Source organism: Nasonia vitripennis, assembly GCF_009193385.2.
Source record: "Nasonia vitripennis strain AsymCx chromosome 2 unlocalized genomic scaffold, Nvit_psr_1.1 chr2_random0004, whole genome shotgun sequence".
Lineage (NCBI taxonomy): Eukaryota > Metazoa > Arthropoda > Insecta > Hymenoptera > Pteromalidae > Nasonia > Nasonia vitripennis.
In genome coordinates this window covers 3,227,485-3,246,029 of record NW_022279610.1, presented here as the reverse complement: position 1 = coordinate 3,246,029, position 18,545 = coordinate 3,227,485, and the positions used below count along the sequence as shown (strand labels likewise).

Here is an 18,545-nt window from a genome sequence, read left to right as displayed (position 1 = left end):
CATTTGCTGTCTTATATTCCTAGTACTCGGTATACTGTAAGCATAAGGTTCTTGAACTATAAGAGACAGTCCCTCTCTCATTAGCATGTAAGGACCAATTCATGTACAGTAAAAAGTGAATATAGATGGATAATTCCAGCCAAGTTTTAAGAAACGCTGCGCGGGGGGTTAGCGAATGTTACAGTCGATATTTTTCTATAAAAGTACATTAAATGGTAGACCAATGATAACCTTCTTAGAATAAGACTCGTTTAGAGCGTAGAATGTACAAAAAACTGGTGTGGATAATAAATGATCGATGGTCCTTTTTGTTGATCAATTTTATCGAAACTAAGACTTTTTTTGTGAATGTAATCTGTACAACTTTTGTCTACTCTTGATCACATGTACTGCAGAGGACACGAGGCGGATCTTGATATACTCACATTCAATGCACGATGGAAGTGGAAAGTACAGACGTTTCGTAAATACAATGATCATCATCACGCCACGCGTATCAGATTACGTTACTCGAAAGAAAATTGCTGACAGCGGATTGTATTACACCAAAGACATATTAGAACCGCAGCTCTGTAAACATTTGACTATGCAACCACCGTTCCCAACGAAATTCTGTCGCATCTTGCATTACCAATTTGATCCACTGGGTGTAAATACCAGTGATTTTGCAGGCATAACCAATTTATCAACTAATGAGAATTATTCAATGCACACCTATATTTTTGTAGAAAGGTTTAACGACGTGGTGGATACAATACACATCCGACGTTAGTCGATCAAAATTTGGACAACCAGTATCGTTTACCAAATTAACAATTTTTTGAGCGGTTACATCGTATAATACCTGTCATTTCCTCGCACATAAATATTCCGTACACATTTCGTAAAGCTTTTGAGACGCTCATAAAGCACTTTCAAATTCACTTTGCCTTCGAAATCGTCCAATCTGTGCTTCGTTTTGGTCAACTGTTCGTTTGCTTGTCGAATATCTTCATTTAAATCGCGTATAGCGATCAACGGTGCAACTACCCGTTTTCATTGTTTCAGTGGACTCTTCGGGTTAGTTGTCTACCTTTATTTAATACTTATTGTTGGAAATTACACTTATATCGTCGAATACGCACAACGTGTGCTCGGGCTCTCTATATAGCCATCTTACGATCTCGGCGGTCGAGCTGCTTCTCCTACTCTATACTCACTCTTTCACACTATACCTATTGTTACCGCTACCGCGCACTAATCTATCCTGCTTGCAATAGTCGCGCACGCATGCCTGTTCGTATACTCTCTATAGTGTGTACGGATAGTAGCATATAAATAACTCATATCTCAACAATTCCAAGTAAACGAGTGGTTCTTTTGGGCTAATATTTTAGGAGGACACTTTGTACACTCATAGTTCTGGTATGAATGTAGGGATTTTAATTTAAATGAGTTGAAAATGTTTGGTGTTGAAAATACTAGATTTTTTCCGCTTATTATGCCACATTTTTGTGGGCTACTAGGGGTAATAGCAAGTGCGGCGTATTTATTCTTTATCGATAATATATTCTATCTATTAGTAGTTTTAGCGAACGTTTCTCTGTCATTTTGTTCTCATATGCGCGAATCGACAAGGTGATTCGTGGCTTCAGGCCAATGCGGTTAGGAGTGGTTTTATAATCATTCTTAGACTGCCACGACCTCAGTAGGGAGTTTACTCCACGGATTATTAAGGTCACTTTCAGTGCGGAGAGGCTAAAGGACCGATCTGTGACTGCCAGGCCAGAGAGTCGAGTGGCGAGAGGCGTTCGCGCGGGCACATGACTGGGTGTGTATAGCTATAGATATAGAGGAGGATACAATTTTGAAGGAAACTAACTATTGCTACTTGTTTTGGTACATTAGAGAATTGCGCACCTTTGACGAACTGAATATCTACAATGACGTCCATTTTATTTTTTATAGTTTTTAATAACGATCAAAACTTAATGCACAACTGACTCACAAGATATGTTACAGGACTATATAAATAATTTAAGATAACGGTGACATCTGTACGCGAAAATTTCAACCACTAAAGTCAATGATTGCTTGACGCGATGCATCTATTTCTAAGATGTTATCGTACTCTGCGTAAACAATACAATTGACCATATCGGTTCATGGATCATCGAATCGTACGTCCAAACGAACACTGCCATGTTTAATCAAATTTCAATGAAAGTTATCGATAGCTGAAAAATCAGGAGTCAAATCAAAGGCAAATAAGCAGTAAACGTTTGGTTATAATTCTCGCGATATTTGGTTACCTTCGTTGAGAAAGCGTATACCTATTCCGGAAAATAGTGTATGATACGCATCAACGTAAATTTTTTTTAAATTTGGTTGTTAAAGCTTTAAAGGTATCTTACTGCATATCGCCAACGTATAGAAATACAAAATTTATATTGAAGTGAAAAAAGTTAAAATGGTTCTTTATCGCCATTAAAAGCTAATATAATATTATCCAAACTTTTTCCACGAATTCCACTGTTCATCGTTATAGCTTTAACCTCTACCAGTGTAAAAGGATATTTAGCAGTTGTCTTTGAAAGCGCTTGAGCATGAGCCAACAATATACTTGGATTAACTCTAACGCGTCTGACCAATAAATTTGCTTCTTCTAGTTGAACGGAGAAAGTTCATAAAACGTCCATAAGACAAAAACTAGATCTTACAAGTCGCACCTTACCTCAACACCGTTCAAAAACAGTTTTTCGATGTTGAATACATCGCAATGAAGGTGGACTTTTAAGTTAACTGTCTGTGTTGCTAATAAAAATTTTCGACGTTCTACTAGTCCTGTGTTATTACCTATGCTGCATTTGCTCATCTGTCCACTTTTGTCGTCACACCACAAGACACTCATCCAGTGTGAAGATTTAGCAGCAGGTCCATAGTTGAGTAAGGTTTTGATGTACGCTCTGTGGGCATACGCATTAGTCGATGGTGATACTGGTTTTTGATTGAAAGACACATTACCCGGAGACTCAATATTGTGTGAGTAAGGTCGATATATTTTTTATTATTCCCTGGTAGTACAAACTCGGTGAGTCATCAGTCAACGATGATATTGTCATCTTATATTGCTTATATGTCATCCAATGTGAACCTTCGATCGTAGTTTGAGTAGGAGGAATTTCAAACAAAAGCAGCTCAGATTTTAAACACTCACAGGAAAAGGTATGTGCGTTCATCTTCTTTCTTTTAATTGTTATCAAAAATGTCTCTAGCTGTTCTTTTCTTCTTTGTATTTGGTTGTTTTTTTCTCACTCTTCCTAATACCACTTGATTTACCTCTTCAAGTTTTTGTAGGTTTTTTTACCACTACCTTTCTTGGTCTTTTTCTTGGACTTTCTACGCTTTACGATAGTGCCAGGATCACTAAGCAATTGCAACTAAAGCAAGTGACCGTGGAGTGCTCATTTATATCCAGAACCCTCCATCAGCTTATCCAATTTTTCTTCAGTTTTTCTCTTAAGGATTTCACCACATTTTCTAACACTGTTGTGTAACCTTAACAGGTGTGTTTTTCAATGTTACGTCAGACACAATTTTCATTACCGATCGCAACGCCTCCTTTCCAACAGCTTTGGCACTACGCGTCAAAAATGGAAGCATTTGTCGAAATATACCAGCTAAAAAAAACAATACCTCCGTGACCACTCTCATATGAAGAACTCATGTACACTCTTTCCATTTTTTTACTGTTTTTTTTTCAATCAATAATTTTTGTTTAATGTAGTGTTACGGTCAAGGTCCCGTAATCTAATGGTATTGGTTGATCACATTGGTTCCTTGTATCAATTTCAATGGTCTGAAATGAGTTCAATAACAATCGTAGGTACATAGGCGGGGGAAAACTTTTGAATCTTCTGCTGCCACAAACGTCATTATCTGCATGTACGGATACAAATCTTAACATTCGTGATTGAACATCTCCTATGACGTATGGTTCACAAATATTGCTATCGATCATAAGCATTGACAGTAAGGCGTTAGAGAGATGAGCTGGTCTTTTGGCTTTAATCAAGAAGGTGTTCTCAAAGACAAGACTTGTCGGCTCAGAACCCAAAATTTTTTCTAATTTTTTGGATAGACATAGCTCATGTTGCAAGCCCGAACAGGTATAGAGTCTATTGATTCTTACGTAACCTCCATGCTCAACCGTGATTTCAAAGTGATTCTTCATGCAGACTAAACTGTTTCATTCGTTTGCCAATCGGCCTAAATCTTAAATAAATAAATTTCAGGGTGAATTAAAGATGCATCTCCGCTTAAAATGTCAACTATTACTTTATTTTCCTCGATCAAAACTTTCGGTAAAGCATCCATCAATACAATATCTACAGGATTATATGGCATATTTTTTACTAAAACATAGCTTCGCTGCATGATGATTTTTTCTTAGGTAAGCTTACACAGAGTTTAGCAAGTCTGCGTGGATTGTTAGTATGTTTGGCGCAGTTTTATTTTTATGCTCCTTATCAAGAGGTACGTTTTGAACTAACACGTTTGATGTGCACTCGCATATATGCCCCACTAGCTTATTACCTGCTCTTTGTAGAAAAGCTTTTCTCTGCTCATTACGGGGGACACAACGCTTTTAAACCGTGAAAAAAAAAACAAGGGAAAATTACAAAACTAAAGTAAATAATTTGATATTTTTTTTAGTAATACTTGGTAATAAAACCTTTATAAGTACCATGCTAAAACATGAATTACCCCGACTTACCCATTGTTGCACTCGGTGCAATGTTTTGTGAATTTTTTCACTGTCCGTACGATTTCAAGTGAACAAGTGGTTTTGTTGGGCTAATATTTTAGCAGCACAATTTGAACACTTGTAGTTTTGGTATGGATGAAGGAATTTTGATCTTAATGTTTAGAACATTTTTTATACACAAAAATGTGGCATAATAAGCGGAAAAAATCTAGTATTTTCAACTCCAAACATTTTCAACTCATTTAAATTAAAATCCTACATTCATACCAGAACTATGAGTGTACAAAGTGTCCTCCTAAAATATTAGCCCAAAAGAACCACTCGTTTACTTGGAATTATTGAGATATGAGTAATTTATATGCTACTATCCGTACACACTATAGAGAGTATACGAACAGGCATGCGTGCGCGACTATTGCAAGCAGGATAGATTAGTGCGCGGTAGCGGTAACAATAGGTATAGTGTGAAAGAGTGAGTATAGAGTAGGAGAAGCAGCTCGACCGCCGAGATCGTAAGATAGCTATATAGAGAGCCCGAGCACACGTTGTGCGTATTCGACGATATAAGTGTAATCTCCAACAATAAGTATTAAATAAAGGTACACGACTAACCCGAAGAGTCCACTGAAACAATGGGTGATATTATTTATTACACCAAATCCCTCATTTATTAACATGGTAACAGTCCATGGTTGAAATGTTAGTGAAGTTATGTACTTACGTGTTGCTGGTAGTGAAATAAAAGTGAAAGAAGAAAATTGTAAGAAGCTTTTAATAAATACAGTGAAATTAGAATTACAGATTAAGAAAATCTGGATATCAAAAAAATATATTTTTGAAAATAAAAGTGAAACTACGAGAGACAGAAAAATGTCGAAAATTGATAATGTAAGATGTCATATATTTGACGGTAAAGATTATAATATTTGGAAAAAGAGAATCTTACTATATTTAAAGTGGAAAAAGTGCGGTCAACCAGCAACAAGAGAAAAGTTACAATCTGAAGACCAGACTGAGTGGAATGAGAAGAATCTCAAGGCACTGGACTACATATATTGTAGTATAACAAATAAACAGTTAGAATTTGTTTGGAGAAGAGGATATGGCATTAAAAATTATGAGTCGATTCGACAAAATGTATTTGAAAGAGTTGACAGCATTGAAAATATGCATACGAAACAAGATAGACCAAATGAAGTTGAAAGATTATGAAGATTCGTCTGCATTCTTCATAGAGTTTGAAATAGTGATAAATGAATTGAAAAGTGCCGGGGAAAAAGTAACCGAACGAGAAAAATTAGACTACATGTTAAAAACTCTACCGGAATCATTAAGCTATGTTGGCTTAATAGATTCAATGCAAGAAAGTGATCGCACGTGTGAATTTCTTAAAAATAAAATTAAAATGTGGGAAACACGAAGCCCGAACGATTGCGGCAATAAAAATGTATTTAAAGCTGAAAGAAAAGACTTTAAGTGTTTTGGCTGCGGAAAGAAAGGTCATCTAAGGAGAGCGTGTACAAATCCGTGGAAAGAAGCCAACGAAGGCATGCAGTGGACGGGAGGTGCACTGCAACAGCGAGGCAGAGGCTGGCAACCACATGCTGACGGAACGAGTCAACACGATCCAAGGTACACGTATAACGAAGGTTATCAAGAAGATGAAACAGGAACATTTTTAACACAGGTAGAAAAGAAAATTGACGGTGAAAGCGAAACCGTAGTATATAATTGCGATAGGTGTAAAATCGAGTGGATTTTAGATAGTGCATGTTCAGACCACATGATAAATAATGACTTATATTTTTCTGATTTTAAAAAAGCCTATTAATATTAAAATCGGAGATGGTAGAATTTTAAAAGGCACTAAAGTGGGTAAACTTATTTTATGATAAACAATAAGAGAAATAAAATAACGATAAATAATGTATTCTATATAAAAGAGATGGATAAAAATTTGATTAGTTATGCTAAAGTAACAGATAAGAATAAATTGGAATAAATCTCCAACAATGAGTATTAAATAAAGGTACAACACTAACCCAGCGCTTAGACGATTTGGCACCGCATGGCGTAGTATGCTTTTTCACCAAAGCGCTTCTTATGATTTAAGGCAGACTTGCCATTGCATCCTTAACTTAAATCTAAACAATATTGGCTGAAATTAAGATAATAATCCAGCATAACACTTGTAACACTGCGAATCAAATTCAACTTAATGGACGAATAAAATCATATTATTTTGATGTATATACACGAATCCCAAGCATATAAAGATCTCACTTCGTCCTGAGTTGAAGTCCCTGACTTTAGCTGACCAAGTTTTGCACATGCGTTTGGACATACAATATGTAAAAAACATAGGTAGCACCTCCAAATTATGCCAACAAAAATTTACGGACTAATTAGTAATTACCAAAAAATAGCCTTTATTGCGCCCCAGGTAATTTATTACCCGTCCGAGCAAACATTATTTTTTCCGGCATTATTGAACAGCTTAGTCCGAGATCTTGAAATTATAAAAAAAATTGTCGAAAATGACCGTCCCTATCAAAAGATGCGAGCTATTTGAAATTTTCTCATTTTACACGATTTTCACCCTATTTTCAATTGCTCGTAGTCGTCGTACTCAATTTTAAATCGTCTAATGTGCTTGGGATTCGTGTACATACATCAAAATAATATGATTTTATTCGTCTATTAAGTTGAATTTGATTCGCAGTGTTAAAAGTCTTCATAATATATGCAAAGGCAATGAAGACTAAGTTATTCTGATTTTTTTTAGAATTTTTCACGCGCGTTTTATGCCTTATAAAGTCGTATTTAAAAATCACGCAGTACTGCCATTACAAAATTAAAGAAAATAAAATGGCATCTAGAATACGACGTTTTCGAAGGCGCCGCCTTGATACGACGTTCTCGAAGTTGCCACCATGATACGACGTTTCCGAAGACGCCGTCTCGATACGACGTTTTTGGAGTCGCCAACACAATACAACGTTCCCGAAGACGTCACCACGATACGACGTTCTCGGAGTCGCCGCCACGATACGAGCTTATTCTACTCAGCTATTGATATCCTGTACTCAAATATCCAACCAAAAATTTTAGATTGGCCTGGAGCGAAAATTTTGTGTCTGTGTTACAAGCTATCTTCACATACGTAGCACAGCCAAAACACTTGACCTGACCCACGCGTGTAGAATTTTTCGCTAAAATGTTATTCAAGGGTTACTTTATGTCTACAGACTTGTGAGGTGTTCCGTTATCAATATAGGCGGCTGTTTTAACTGCAAATCCCAATATAAGTGTGGTAAGTCAGAATCGAGCATCATGACTCTCACTTTATTTTCCAACGTACGATTAAACTTCTCAGCAACACCGTTGTGTTAAGGTGTATCTGGACACGCTAGTTGTAATTCAGCTCCGTACTTATCTAATACGTTTTTAGTAGCCTGACAAACAAATTCTATACCTCTATCACATCTCAGGTAGCAGAATTTTTCATCAGTTCCTACCAAATTTCGCATGCTTATGACAAACGATTTATGTGCTCTGGCACTTTGGTTTTACTTTGCATAGGATAGAGCAGCTCTAGTCGCGTCATCAGTTAAAACAAGAACAAATTTAAACTTCCCTGGATGTGACACTGGACTGATGAGACCCATAGTGTCGTTATGAACTATCTGCAAGGGTTTCGTTGCCCTGTCTCGGCTTTTGCTAAATGGAAATTTTACACAGTTTGCCTGCATACAGGCTTGACAATCTTGCATAGACTTATCTTTATATATGCTGTCTAGATTCATTAATTTACCATTGTATTTGGCTAATTCAAGCAAATATTTCTTAGACACGTGTCCTAATCTGATATGCCATAGCATAGCCTCTGAGATTTCTGCCTTAGCTTTCTCTTGAGTTTTAATCGAATCTATTTTATGGGTTTGACTAGTTTATTCTTTGTGTGTTTTTCTGTTTCTCGATGTTTCTAAAAAATCCATTTCTTTATCGTCACATTTATTTATCTTGTCTATGTCAGATTTTACCGTTACAGGTATGCTTCTACAGAGTCTCTTATTACATTAGAATTCTCTTTGCTTCTAGTGTTGTACATCATTTTAGGAGTGCTGTTTGCAGTTGCATCTTTTTCTAAAACTAATTTAATTCTTCAAAACGATTTTTTGTACACTCTGGTCTCAATAATTTTATCCAATTCCGGATTTTAAATTTCAATGATCTTATTGTTAAAGTCAACTTTAAGTCCCTGATCCACAAAACCTCTCAGAGACAACAGATTATATGACAAATCTTTAGAGTAGAAAATGTTATTCAATAAAAAAGTATTGTTATCCCTGGTAATGATTTTTGTAGAACCGGTACCGTGAGTTCTAAATGTGCTTTATTTGCTTGCACAATCTACCTTAGTTATCGCTTCAGGATTGAAGTTGTCAAAGTCAATTTTTGATTTACTCATATGCTCGGTCGCGCCTGAGTCTGCTATAAACTCTAATAACATTTCGTTACAATTGTTCGCACTATTACCTTGATACTCTTCCGCTATCGACTGAAGAGCTGTTTCTGGCTTAGATCTGGGATGGCCTGCACCTCTTGGTTTTTCGCCGCGTCCACGGCCTCTGCCACGGGTGGATCCGCTTATAGTACCTCTGCTAAAAGGACCAGTAGCCTCTCTGCTGGGTACAGTGGACTTGTAGCCCCTTCCTCTCGTTGAGTCTGACTTGCTTCCTTGGATCATCCATCTTCCTCTTTTAGCAGGCGGAGCATAGCCCGTTGAGCCAGCCTGTCTACGCTCCTCGTCTAACCTTTTCTTGTTGCACTTATGTGCCAGGTGTGTGCCTAGTTTTAGGCAGTAATAGCACTGTCTTAAGCTGACGTTGCCGCAGTTAGCCTTTGTATGGCCTTCCATACCACATCCTTAGCATATGAGTCGTCTAGAGCCTTGATTAGCGTGTATGAACGCCCTCGCTTGGGCGGATATCTTTCTGGTCCAGGTAGATTCAATCTATCTGTAACAAATAGTTTTTTATTTTTTCGCACGACATTTCTTAGATTTAGTTTCCGTTGTTAAGTCACAATTCCGACCTATAATTGATTATTGAATTTTTACTTACTTGGATTTAACTGCTTGGGCTGGAAACTCTGCTGCTGTGCTGTAGTCAGGCTTATACAGGATGAATATATTCAATAGAAAAGCGCTTGTAGTTGATTGACTTTCACGATTTATTCAAGATAAAGTTCTATAGGTATCGGGATCGCGACTTAAGCCCGAATAACTCTTGTCGACGGATAGGAGCGTCGTACAAGAGTCCAGATCGAGTGTATAATTACAACTGGTCGCTCGGCGTATACAGGGGATACTCATTAACCTCGCTGTTCTACTTATTAATCTGAGTCGTCAGTTTTCGGCTTGGTAACGATTCCGCTGATATTGCTTAAATGCAATACGCCGCAGGACGTCACACCATGACAAGGTAGTCAGCAGCGGTTATCTCTGGGACTGCATCTGCGACCGCATAAAGGAAATAATCTATCAGTTCCTTTTCTAAGAGTTTTCCCGCGTCAGAGATGTTTTCAAATGTTCTGACTTTCTCTTGGAATCTATCATAGAAATCCGAAGCTGATTATTTTGAAGGTACATATTGAATGGTCAATAGATCTCGTCTAGCAGAGACTCTAGTTGTTCTAGTTTCATATCTTTCAACTTCTCTTGGTTTTTTCAGGATTTCTTTTAGTTTAGTAAAGTTCAAAATTTTGTTATAGTAGATCGTGTCTATCCTATTTATTATAATATCTCTAACTTTGAATTTATCTTCAGATTTTTTAAATTACTTTATCGTTAAACTCAGGCTTTCACTATCATCTAGGATAACGTACAGTTTTTTGATTCTTAGTTTGAACTTCAGGTATAGTCTTCGAACATTTCAAAATTGGAATTTGTCATAAGTATATAATTTCTTATGTATTGACTATCTTTACTGTTAAATTCAGTTCTCAGCTGATCAGATAAATTTATAAAGCTTTTCTTATTGAAAAATCTCTTTATCTCTTTCTAAAAGCAAGACCTTCACCTTGCTTTCCACTAACTTGTTGATTACATTTGATTACAAACATCGGAATCTCCACAGGTGTATCATGTGTTGTTGACTCGTATTATTCCTAAAATTCGTCGTCGGAATAGGGCGAGAGCTCGCCATCTTCGATGGACTGACGCCTACTGCCGCCGGAAGTCTTTTCGAGAATACTCATGTCAATATTTATATCAATGAGTTCAGTGCGCTTTAATTGACAGAACCTGCTGAACGGTGTCGAGGCTGCCTTGGTCCATTCTTGCACGTGTTTAATTTTGATTTTTTCCTTGATCGATTTATCTGTCGCGGACTCGGTCTCTTTGGCCGAAGCAACAGTTTCCTTCACCTGGGCCTTCTCTACAGTCCCAGGTTGTTCCTGGCTGCTTTAGGTGACCTTCAAAGTTTTCGAGGGCGAGTTCTGGACCAGAAGGAAAGGTTGAGATCTAAAGACAGGAGAGATCAAGCCCTCCACCAGCAACTCAATCCCTGTCAGGAACATCTTGTTCTGCTTCTGAATCATAAGAATCACCTTACTTCTGGTGATGGAATCAGGTGAGTATTTAAGCTGGAACGTAAGCTGCTTCTCCTTGGCTGGCCAAACACGATCAATGACAGCTCTTTCATCAAGTTCTAAATTTGAGTGCTTCTTGGTTTTTCTCTCTTGAGGGCCGACTCTTGTCGCATGTTCTTGTTCTTCTAATCAAGTGGGGTAATTTTTATCGCACGGTCTTGGCATGTCGTAAGATTTACCTATCCCTAGGTGGATGCTCTTTTCCTGTATCTTACTCTTACCTAACTCTTGTCTACTTGTAGACTTTTTAGGAATTATTGATTTATTACAGCTTGCCTAGCGATTAGACGAAAGCTGGTTACCCATTAAGTGGGGCCCTCACAAAATGCTAATTTTTGATGAACTGCAATTCGTTTTATAATGCAACACAACATAAATATAGAAGTATAAAATATGAACTATATATATATATATATATATGCGACGTAGTCCAAGCAAAAAAAAAAACAGTAAATAAAGACGTATTACTCCACGGGGTCCGCTTCAGAACTCGCGGCTTCTCTGGCCAGCTCACTGGGCCGTTCAATTTTATTCAAGTGGACCGTTCTTGTTACCTTGTCGTTCCGCAAGGTGACGTTATCAGTTTTGCGATTGATCGCGATTATTTCGAAAGGGCCACAGTACTCCTTGGCGAATTTTTCCACCTTCGGTTCTTTCAATATAAAGACGATTTCGCCTTTCCAAAAGTGCTTTGAATTTAATTTCCAGTCATAGTAATGCTTTGACCGGTACTTGGACTGTACCAAGTTTATCGCGGCCGCGGTTTGCAAAGCCGTTAAATTATTTGTCATATCAGCGATGTAATCGTTATATGTTAGGTCACCGTTATTTCAGGGAAAGCTCAACAGAGTTCTGGGCTTAATACCGAATAAAAGCTCGTGACGTAAATAACGCGTTCTCTCATGCTCAGTACAATTGTACGCGTGTTGGCAGACGGCCGTCCATTCGTCCCATCTATCAACTTTTTTCACCTACTTCCTCAGATACTCCGTGAGGGTATGATGCATACGTTCGATCGACCCGTTCGCCTGCGGATGATAGGCCGTGGTGCAGAACTTGGTTATGCCGAAAATCTTAGATAGCTCCTCGAGCACACGGTTCTGGAAATGCGTGCCTTGATCAGTTACAATCGCGGCCGGAGGCCTGAAAACACAAATTATTTTTTCGGTTAACGCCCGAGCGACCTCATCCGCTTTCGCGCGCTTCATTGGTGTTAAGATAGCATAGTTTGTCAGCATGTCTTGAACCGATAGAATGTATTCGTTATCTCGTTTCGTACGCTCTAACGGGAGGTAGAAATCTAACGCGATTTGGGCGAAGGGCGACGATGGCGTGTTGCTAATAAGCAGCGAAAGTCGCGTCTTAACTCGAATTAATTAGTTGCTCTGGCACGTCGCGCACCGTTCAGTCAACGCCTCCTGTATCTCGGTTCATATAAATCCATTAGCCGAGGTTCGGTACACCAAATTTTCCTTAAAACGACAAGGGTGCTCATTGTAAGCCTGCAGCTGCACAAAAGAGGGAGGCTCCTGACCTTCGGAAATTGCCCAAGGGGGTTTTTCGCGAGTAGGCCTGGCCCTGGCTACAACAAAGCGCTTAAAATTATTATCGGCCAGCGGAGCCTTGACCGCTGCTGTGCTGTCTCTCTCATCACCGGACGGCAAGCTGCCGTCTAGACTCGTATTGCCGTCGCTTATCAGTGTTGTGATAAGTGATATCGTCTGATTGACGTTTTCTCTATTGAAACCTAAATCATTTTTCATAATTGCAGATTCATCAAATTTGAAATCGAACATGGCATCAAATTTTGTTATTGAAAATTCATTGTAATTTTTAATAGCGTAACCTTTTAATATTTTGTAGTTATTATTAAAAAGCAAATTGGAAGTAAAATAGGGTCACGCTGCTCCCCGATAGCACAGTGTATAAAAAACGTATACTTGCCATTGGGGCGCTACCGCGCCATTTGATAATCTTATTACTTTTTTATTTTCTTCAGTGCTATAAATATATATACCTAATCAACCGAGCAACGTTAGAAGCGAGGTGACCCTGCTAGTACTTTATAAAATAGCAAAATCAATGACAGTTGAAACTCTGCGCATGATTTATTATGCTTACTTTCATAGCATAATAAGTTATGGAATCATAGCTTCGGGAGGAGTGTATCGAAATAACTTAGATATACTACAAAACTTACAAAAAACTAAAAATAGTTAATAAAAACAACTTTGTAGTTCAAAACAATCCCATAAATATTGAACAACTTTCTTGTTTTGAAGCATTGAGACTACACTATGATGACCTTAAAATGCAATTTATTATCGGGCAGTGTGACCAGAAACAAAAGTATTATTATACCCAGAAACAGGAAAAAAATTATTAATAAGAACAGTTTTAAAAAAGCCATAGTAGTTTTCAATGCGCTACCAAATGATTTAAATGCCATAAATATAGAAAAATATGTGCAAACCAAAATGATCAAAAACTGGATTAAAAATAACTGTTAGAAGTTGGATTAGGATGCTCTATATAGAATATACATTATCAAATAATTATTCAGATTATATTATTATACAAAATGATCTCACAAGCATATAATAGCTTAACTGTTACATTGTCAAAAGTTTAAAACGAAAGTGATGTATTTTATATTCTATATGTATATCCCAGTCCTGCGATCAGGTAACACTGTTTACCTTTGCGGGTTTTCGAGTATTAGTTAGAATACTAATAATCTGTAAATATTACTGGGTAAATAAATAAATAAAACAAAATACCCCGTAACGGATTTGCGAAGCTTTAGCGACGACATCCCCTCAAAGTTAAAGACGAAAAAGACAAAAATCTCGAAAACAATGTTGTATATTAACTTAAATGTAATGACTGCTCCGCAACGTATGCAGGACAGTCAAAAAGAAATGTGTATATACTTGTCAGTGAACACACAAAATAAAAGAAATGTAATCTCTGAACAAACACAAAACAATAATCACACTTTCTACTTTAGTAAATATATATGAGAGAGACAAAGAATTTGAATCTTAATATCTTCGAAACTATTGGTTTACCCTAGGCAGGTGAAGCGTGAAGCAGAAGAAGTAAAAAAATCAAATCTCGGGTAGATCGATAGAAGCTACCAAAATCTTTGTTGAAAACCACCGAAGGATGAAGTCAACATAGAGGAAGATTTTTCTCTATAAACAAGTTTATCTTTTAAACCAAACAGTTTTATAAGCTGTACCTATCCTATATAAAAGGAACCTATCCAAGGTAATCAAAAGATCTTTTCCCGAAATTTCAACTTAATTAAAGCCTTTTTACTCCCGTAATCGCACGACATAGAAAACCCATTTTTTTTAGTTTTCAATTTTTAGCTCAAAAACTAGTAGCCAAAATGGCTTAAAATGTTTACAGCAAGTAGATATCGTCGTTTTTTATTGTCATGAATTTTTTTAAAACGTTTGACCATTTAGTTTTAGAGATATGATTTTTTTTTAAATCACCTTTTTTGTTATAAAAATTAAACGAAACGGTCAATCTGGAAATATGGAATTATTCTACAAGAAATATAAGGTTTATAGAATTTACATAAATATGCGACAGATTAAGCATTGGTGCAATAACAATTATTGATATGCATAATAATGTATTGTGAAGTTTACGATTACTGAAATGTTTTTTTCTTACGTGGAGTCTGGACTAAATTTGCATTTTAATGTATATCCTTTGTGTGCATTAAGTTTATGGCGAGGACTTAGTTTAGTTGGTTCATCTCCAATACCACCATTAAGTGACCAAATAAAGCAATGACCTTTGTTATTAACAGCAGCCATATGTGTTCCGTCACTATTTATAGCAATATCTTGTATTGATGCTTCTGGTTCAGGAATCTGTAAATGTTGATAAACTTAAATATATCTTTTAGAATAAAAAAATTATTTCATTTAGGATGTTTATCAGATACGAAATGTTAAATCTAAATCATCTATCTGTCTCATATGAACATTTTAAAACAAATTCATGTTTTTATTTCGTTTTGTTGTAATCGAGGATAAATAGATTACGATATAAGAATAAGTAAAATAGTATAGACAGCCCCGCGGCAGCTCTCCCAATATTAGGAGCGCTACTGTCCTGCGAGCTGTTATTTCGCCGAAATTTCGCGATTTCGATGCGACAGCAGCGCCACATGGGAGGAAAATGCTTTAAACGGGGGCACTGCTGCACGAAATTTTCGAAGAGACTAGCTAATGTGTTTAGTGCAACATTCACTCGGGCCGGGACAGCAGCTGCCCGAAGAATTTCTCAGTGTAGGACTCGCTTCACTGCACGAAATCACCGCGTATTTATCAAGGGGGTAATCTAATTAGAGAGGGAGTAACGAAAAGAGAGAGAGAGAGAGAGAGATTTTTTTAGATTTATTTATTTTATTTTTCTGTACATTATATTGTACAATATTTACATTTTAGTAATTGCTGTATATAGTGTTTTTAATTTAGTTTGGGTGATAGATGTGTGTGAGATGGAATGTGCAATGGAATGTGATGTGATGAGAGAGGGGGGGGGGGGGAGAAAGAAAAACAGAGAGAAAGAGAGTATTTTACTTCGTAAGTTTTGCGAATAAAACTAAGAAATGGATATAAATTAATGAATTTTCTATGTGCCGACAAACCATGTAAGATGATGAATAATATTAAGAAAAAGTAAAGTCATTTTTAAAAAGTAAAGCGTAGGTAAGAAAGAATAGCAAGCTATGCTATAAAACTTTTAGTTTTTATTAGACTTACTATAACAACAAAAAAACATTACAATTTTTATGCCAGGCAAATAAATTCAAGTTACTAAAGTCTTCACAAAAAAAATTTTTGTATTATTCCCTTACAGTTTGTGCTAATGGTAATTTGTTTACGATTAAAAAGAAAGCAAAAAATAAACGCAATTGTTTTGGTAACATAATTGTACATGCCTCATCAAATATATGAAAAATTTCTTCATCGTTTTCAATTAATCTTATGGCTATTGCTGTTTCAGTAAATGTTGAATACGTTTTATTTTCAAAGTTTTTTAAATCATCTTGCCTCTTTAACTCTGTGTAATATTAATTTTAAGTGAAATAACTCTTGTTTGTTAGGAATCACACAGATTAATCTTCCTAAAGTATCTGAATAGTTTTTACGTCTAATCCACTTCTTTTCCGTAAAAACATTAGGTTCTGGTATATCACAATCCAAAAAATTTCTGGCATAATCATCAATTTTATTTAGTTTAAATCATGCTATTAAAGTTGCCTCGTGATTGAGAGAATCTATATCAATGTTGTTTCCATCCAAAATTATTTCTTGTTGATTCTGTAAATGAATAGCTAATTTAACTACACTATGAAAACGAGCACAAATTGGTGATTCTTCAATATGCCATGCAGCCTCCATTGACTCTACGTATCTACAATCCATGTATTCTGTTATTTTATCGTATATTGCTATATCTTCATCATTTTTACTCACTTTAATAAAAGCACGATCATGTCCATTGTGTAAATATTTGTATAAATATTTTATGCTTATAATAGATGCACAATATTGAACATTAATATGGCAGTTATATTTTCTAAGAAAAGTTGGATTATAGGTAACAACCATTCTATTATCAACCTTTACAGGTTTACCATAAAGTCTTTTGTTATAGACATAGTTTTTATTTTCATTATTACGACAACGATATCTAGGAAAACCATTCTTTTCCAATTGCGTTGCATCACACAAAGCTTTTACAAATTTTTTTGCTTACATAATACTTTGAAAAATAAAATCACAGGTTGTTTTTTCTAAATATTTTATTACTATTTATTAGAAAGTGTCAATAGATAATATATTGGCCTTAGGAACAAAATATTTTAAGAGAACATATTTATCTCATCCAAACATTTTTAGTGTTTATCTCTTATAAGTATTAAATTCTTTTAAGAAATTTAACTTAATAATGAATGAATAGATGTGAAAAGGTGTTTGCTTTGATCTCGATTAAACTGTTGCTTCTACATTAACGTAACAGAAAAATAGATAGTTAATTCTCTACAATGAATAATTTAATAAAGTCAAAATCGAGAGACCGTGGCGACGTTGTCTAAACCAATGCCGAATTTAGATAGAGCTTAGCAAATTTTTCAGATTATTGTGAAAGTCAAGGCGAACGAATTCTATCGTCAATTTTTTTAAGCAGCAACGGCGAGCATAAGTGGCGAATCGAATTGTACTGTAGCAACCTCTTACGAGTTATCTATCTTCAATAAACATTCAAGTACGTCATACTATAGGAGAATCACAAGCAATCAGAAATTCGCAGCAATCCGCAAATTCTGGGGTTTTGACAAATATATCGCCAGGCAGGACCCTGTTTGGCTTCAGACAACTGTAAAGAGAAAATATTAACATATTGTTTGCAGCGTTCATAGCGCAAAAATAAGCCAAAAATTAACTTTGGCTGTGGCTCCCACATTAAAGCTAGCAGTGATGTCAGTTTTGAAGCTGCACTCGCACTCGCTTGATTCTCGGTTGTAAATATCAATTAGTTGCTTCAAGACGAAAATGGTATGTGTCGGATGAATAATGAAATTTTTCCTTTTATTTATTTTTCCAATCCGATTATAATCGTTAGCTAAGTACTACAACGAGCAGTCTAACCGAGCCAACACAACTGTGACGGTAGAAAATAAGGCCGTTTTAGAGGCAGTTCTTGAACAGTGGCACGTGATTCTCGGCAAGCAGTTAAGTGCAAAGCTCTTATGCATAGTCAAAAGCTGTGTACCTTAAGCTAAGCTAATGTGTTGAGCCTATGAAAGCCACATAGCAAAATGCCACATCGCCCAATGCTTGTCCGGAGCTTATAGAGCACCTGTAACGTTCTGCTAGAAACCGAGCCAAGATTACTCGTACAGATACATTTATAGGGAGCTAGAAAGGCTCTGAGACCCGCTGCTATTAGTACGGAGCCTATAGAGCACCACCAAGGTTCTGCTGAAATTCGAGTTTAGAAAACTTAAGGCAGGCACCTACGTAGGGAGATAGAAAGTCTCTGTGACGATAGAGATATTTTCTCTATTCTTTATATCCGTGACCCACGACTGTAGAGTCAAAAGCCAACA

The 18,545-nt window shown here is 36.5% G+C and overlaps 1 protein-coding gene across 1 annotated transcript in view; it reads right to left on the bottom strand.

Moving 5' to 3' along the window:
• Positions 1-18,545, bottom strand: part of LOC100115934 (target of rapamycin complex subunit lst8) — a 281,302-nt gene that overhangs the window by 7,345 nt on the left and 255,412 nt on the right. Inside the window, exon 5 of the mRNA XM_031923991.2 lies at positions 15,092-15,294. Coding sequence (XP_031779851.1) covers positions 15,092-15,294 — 203 coding nt within the window. The remainder of the gene's footprint in view (positions 1-15,091; positions 15,295-18,545) is intronic.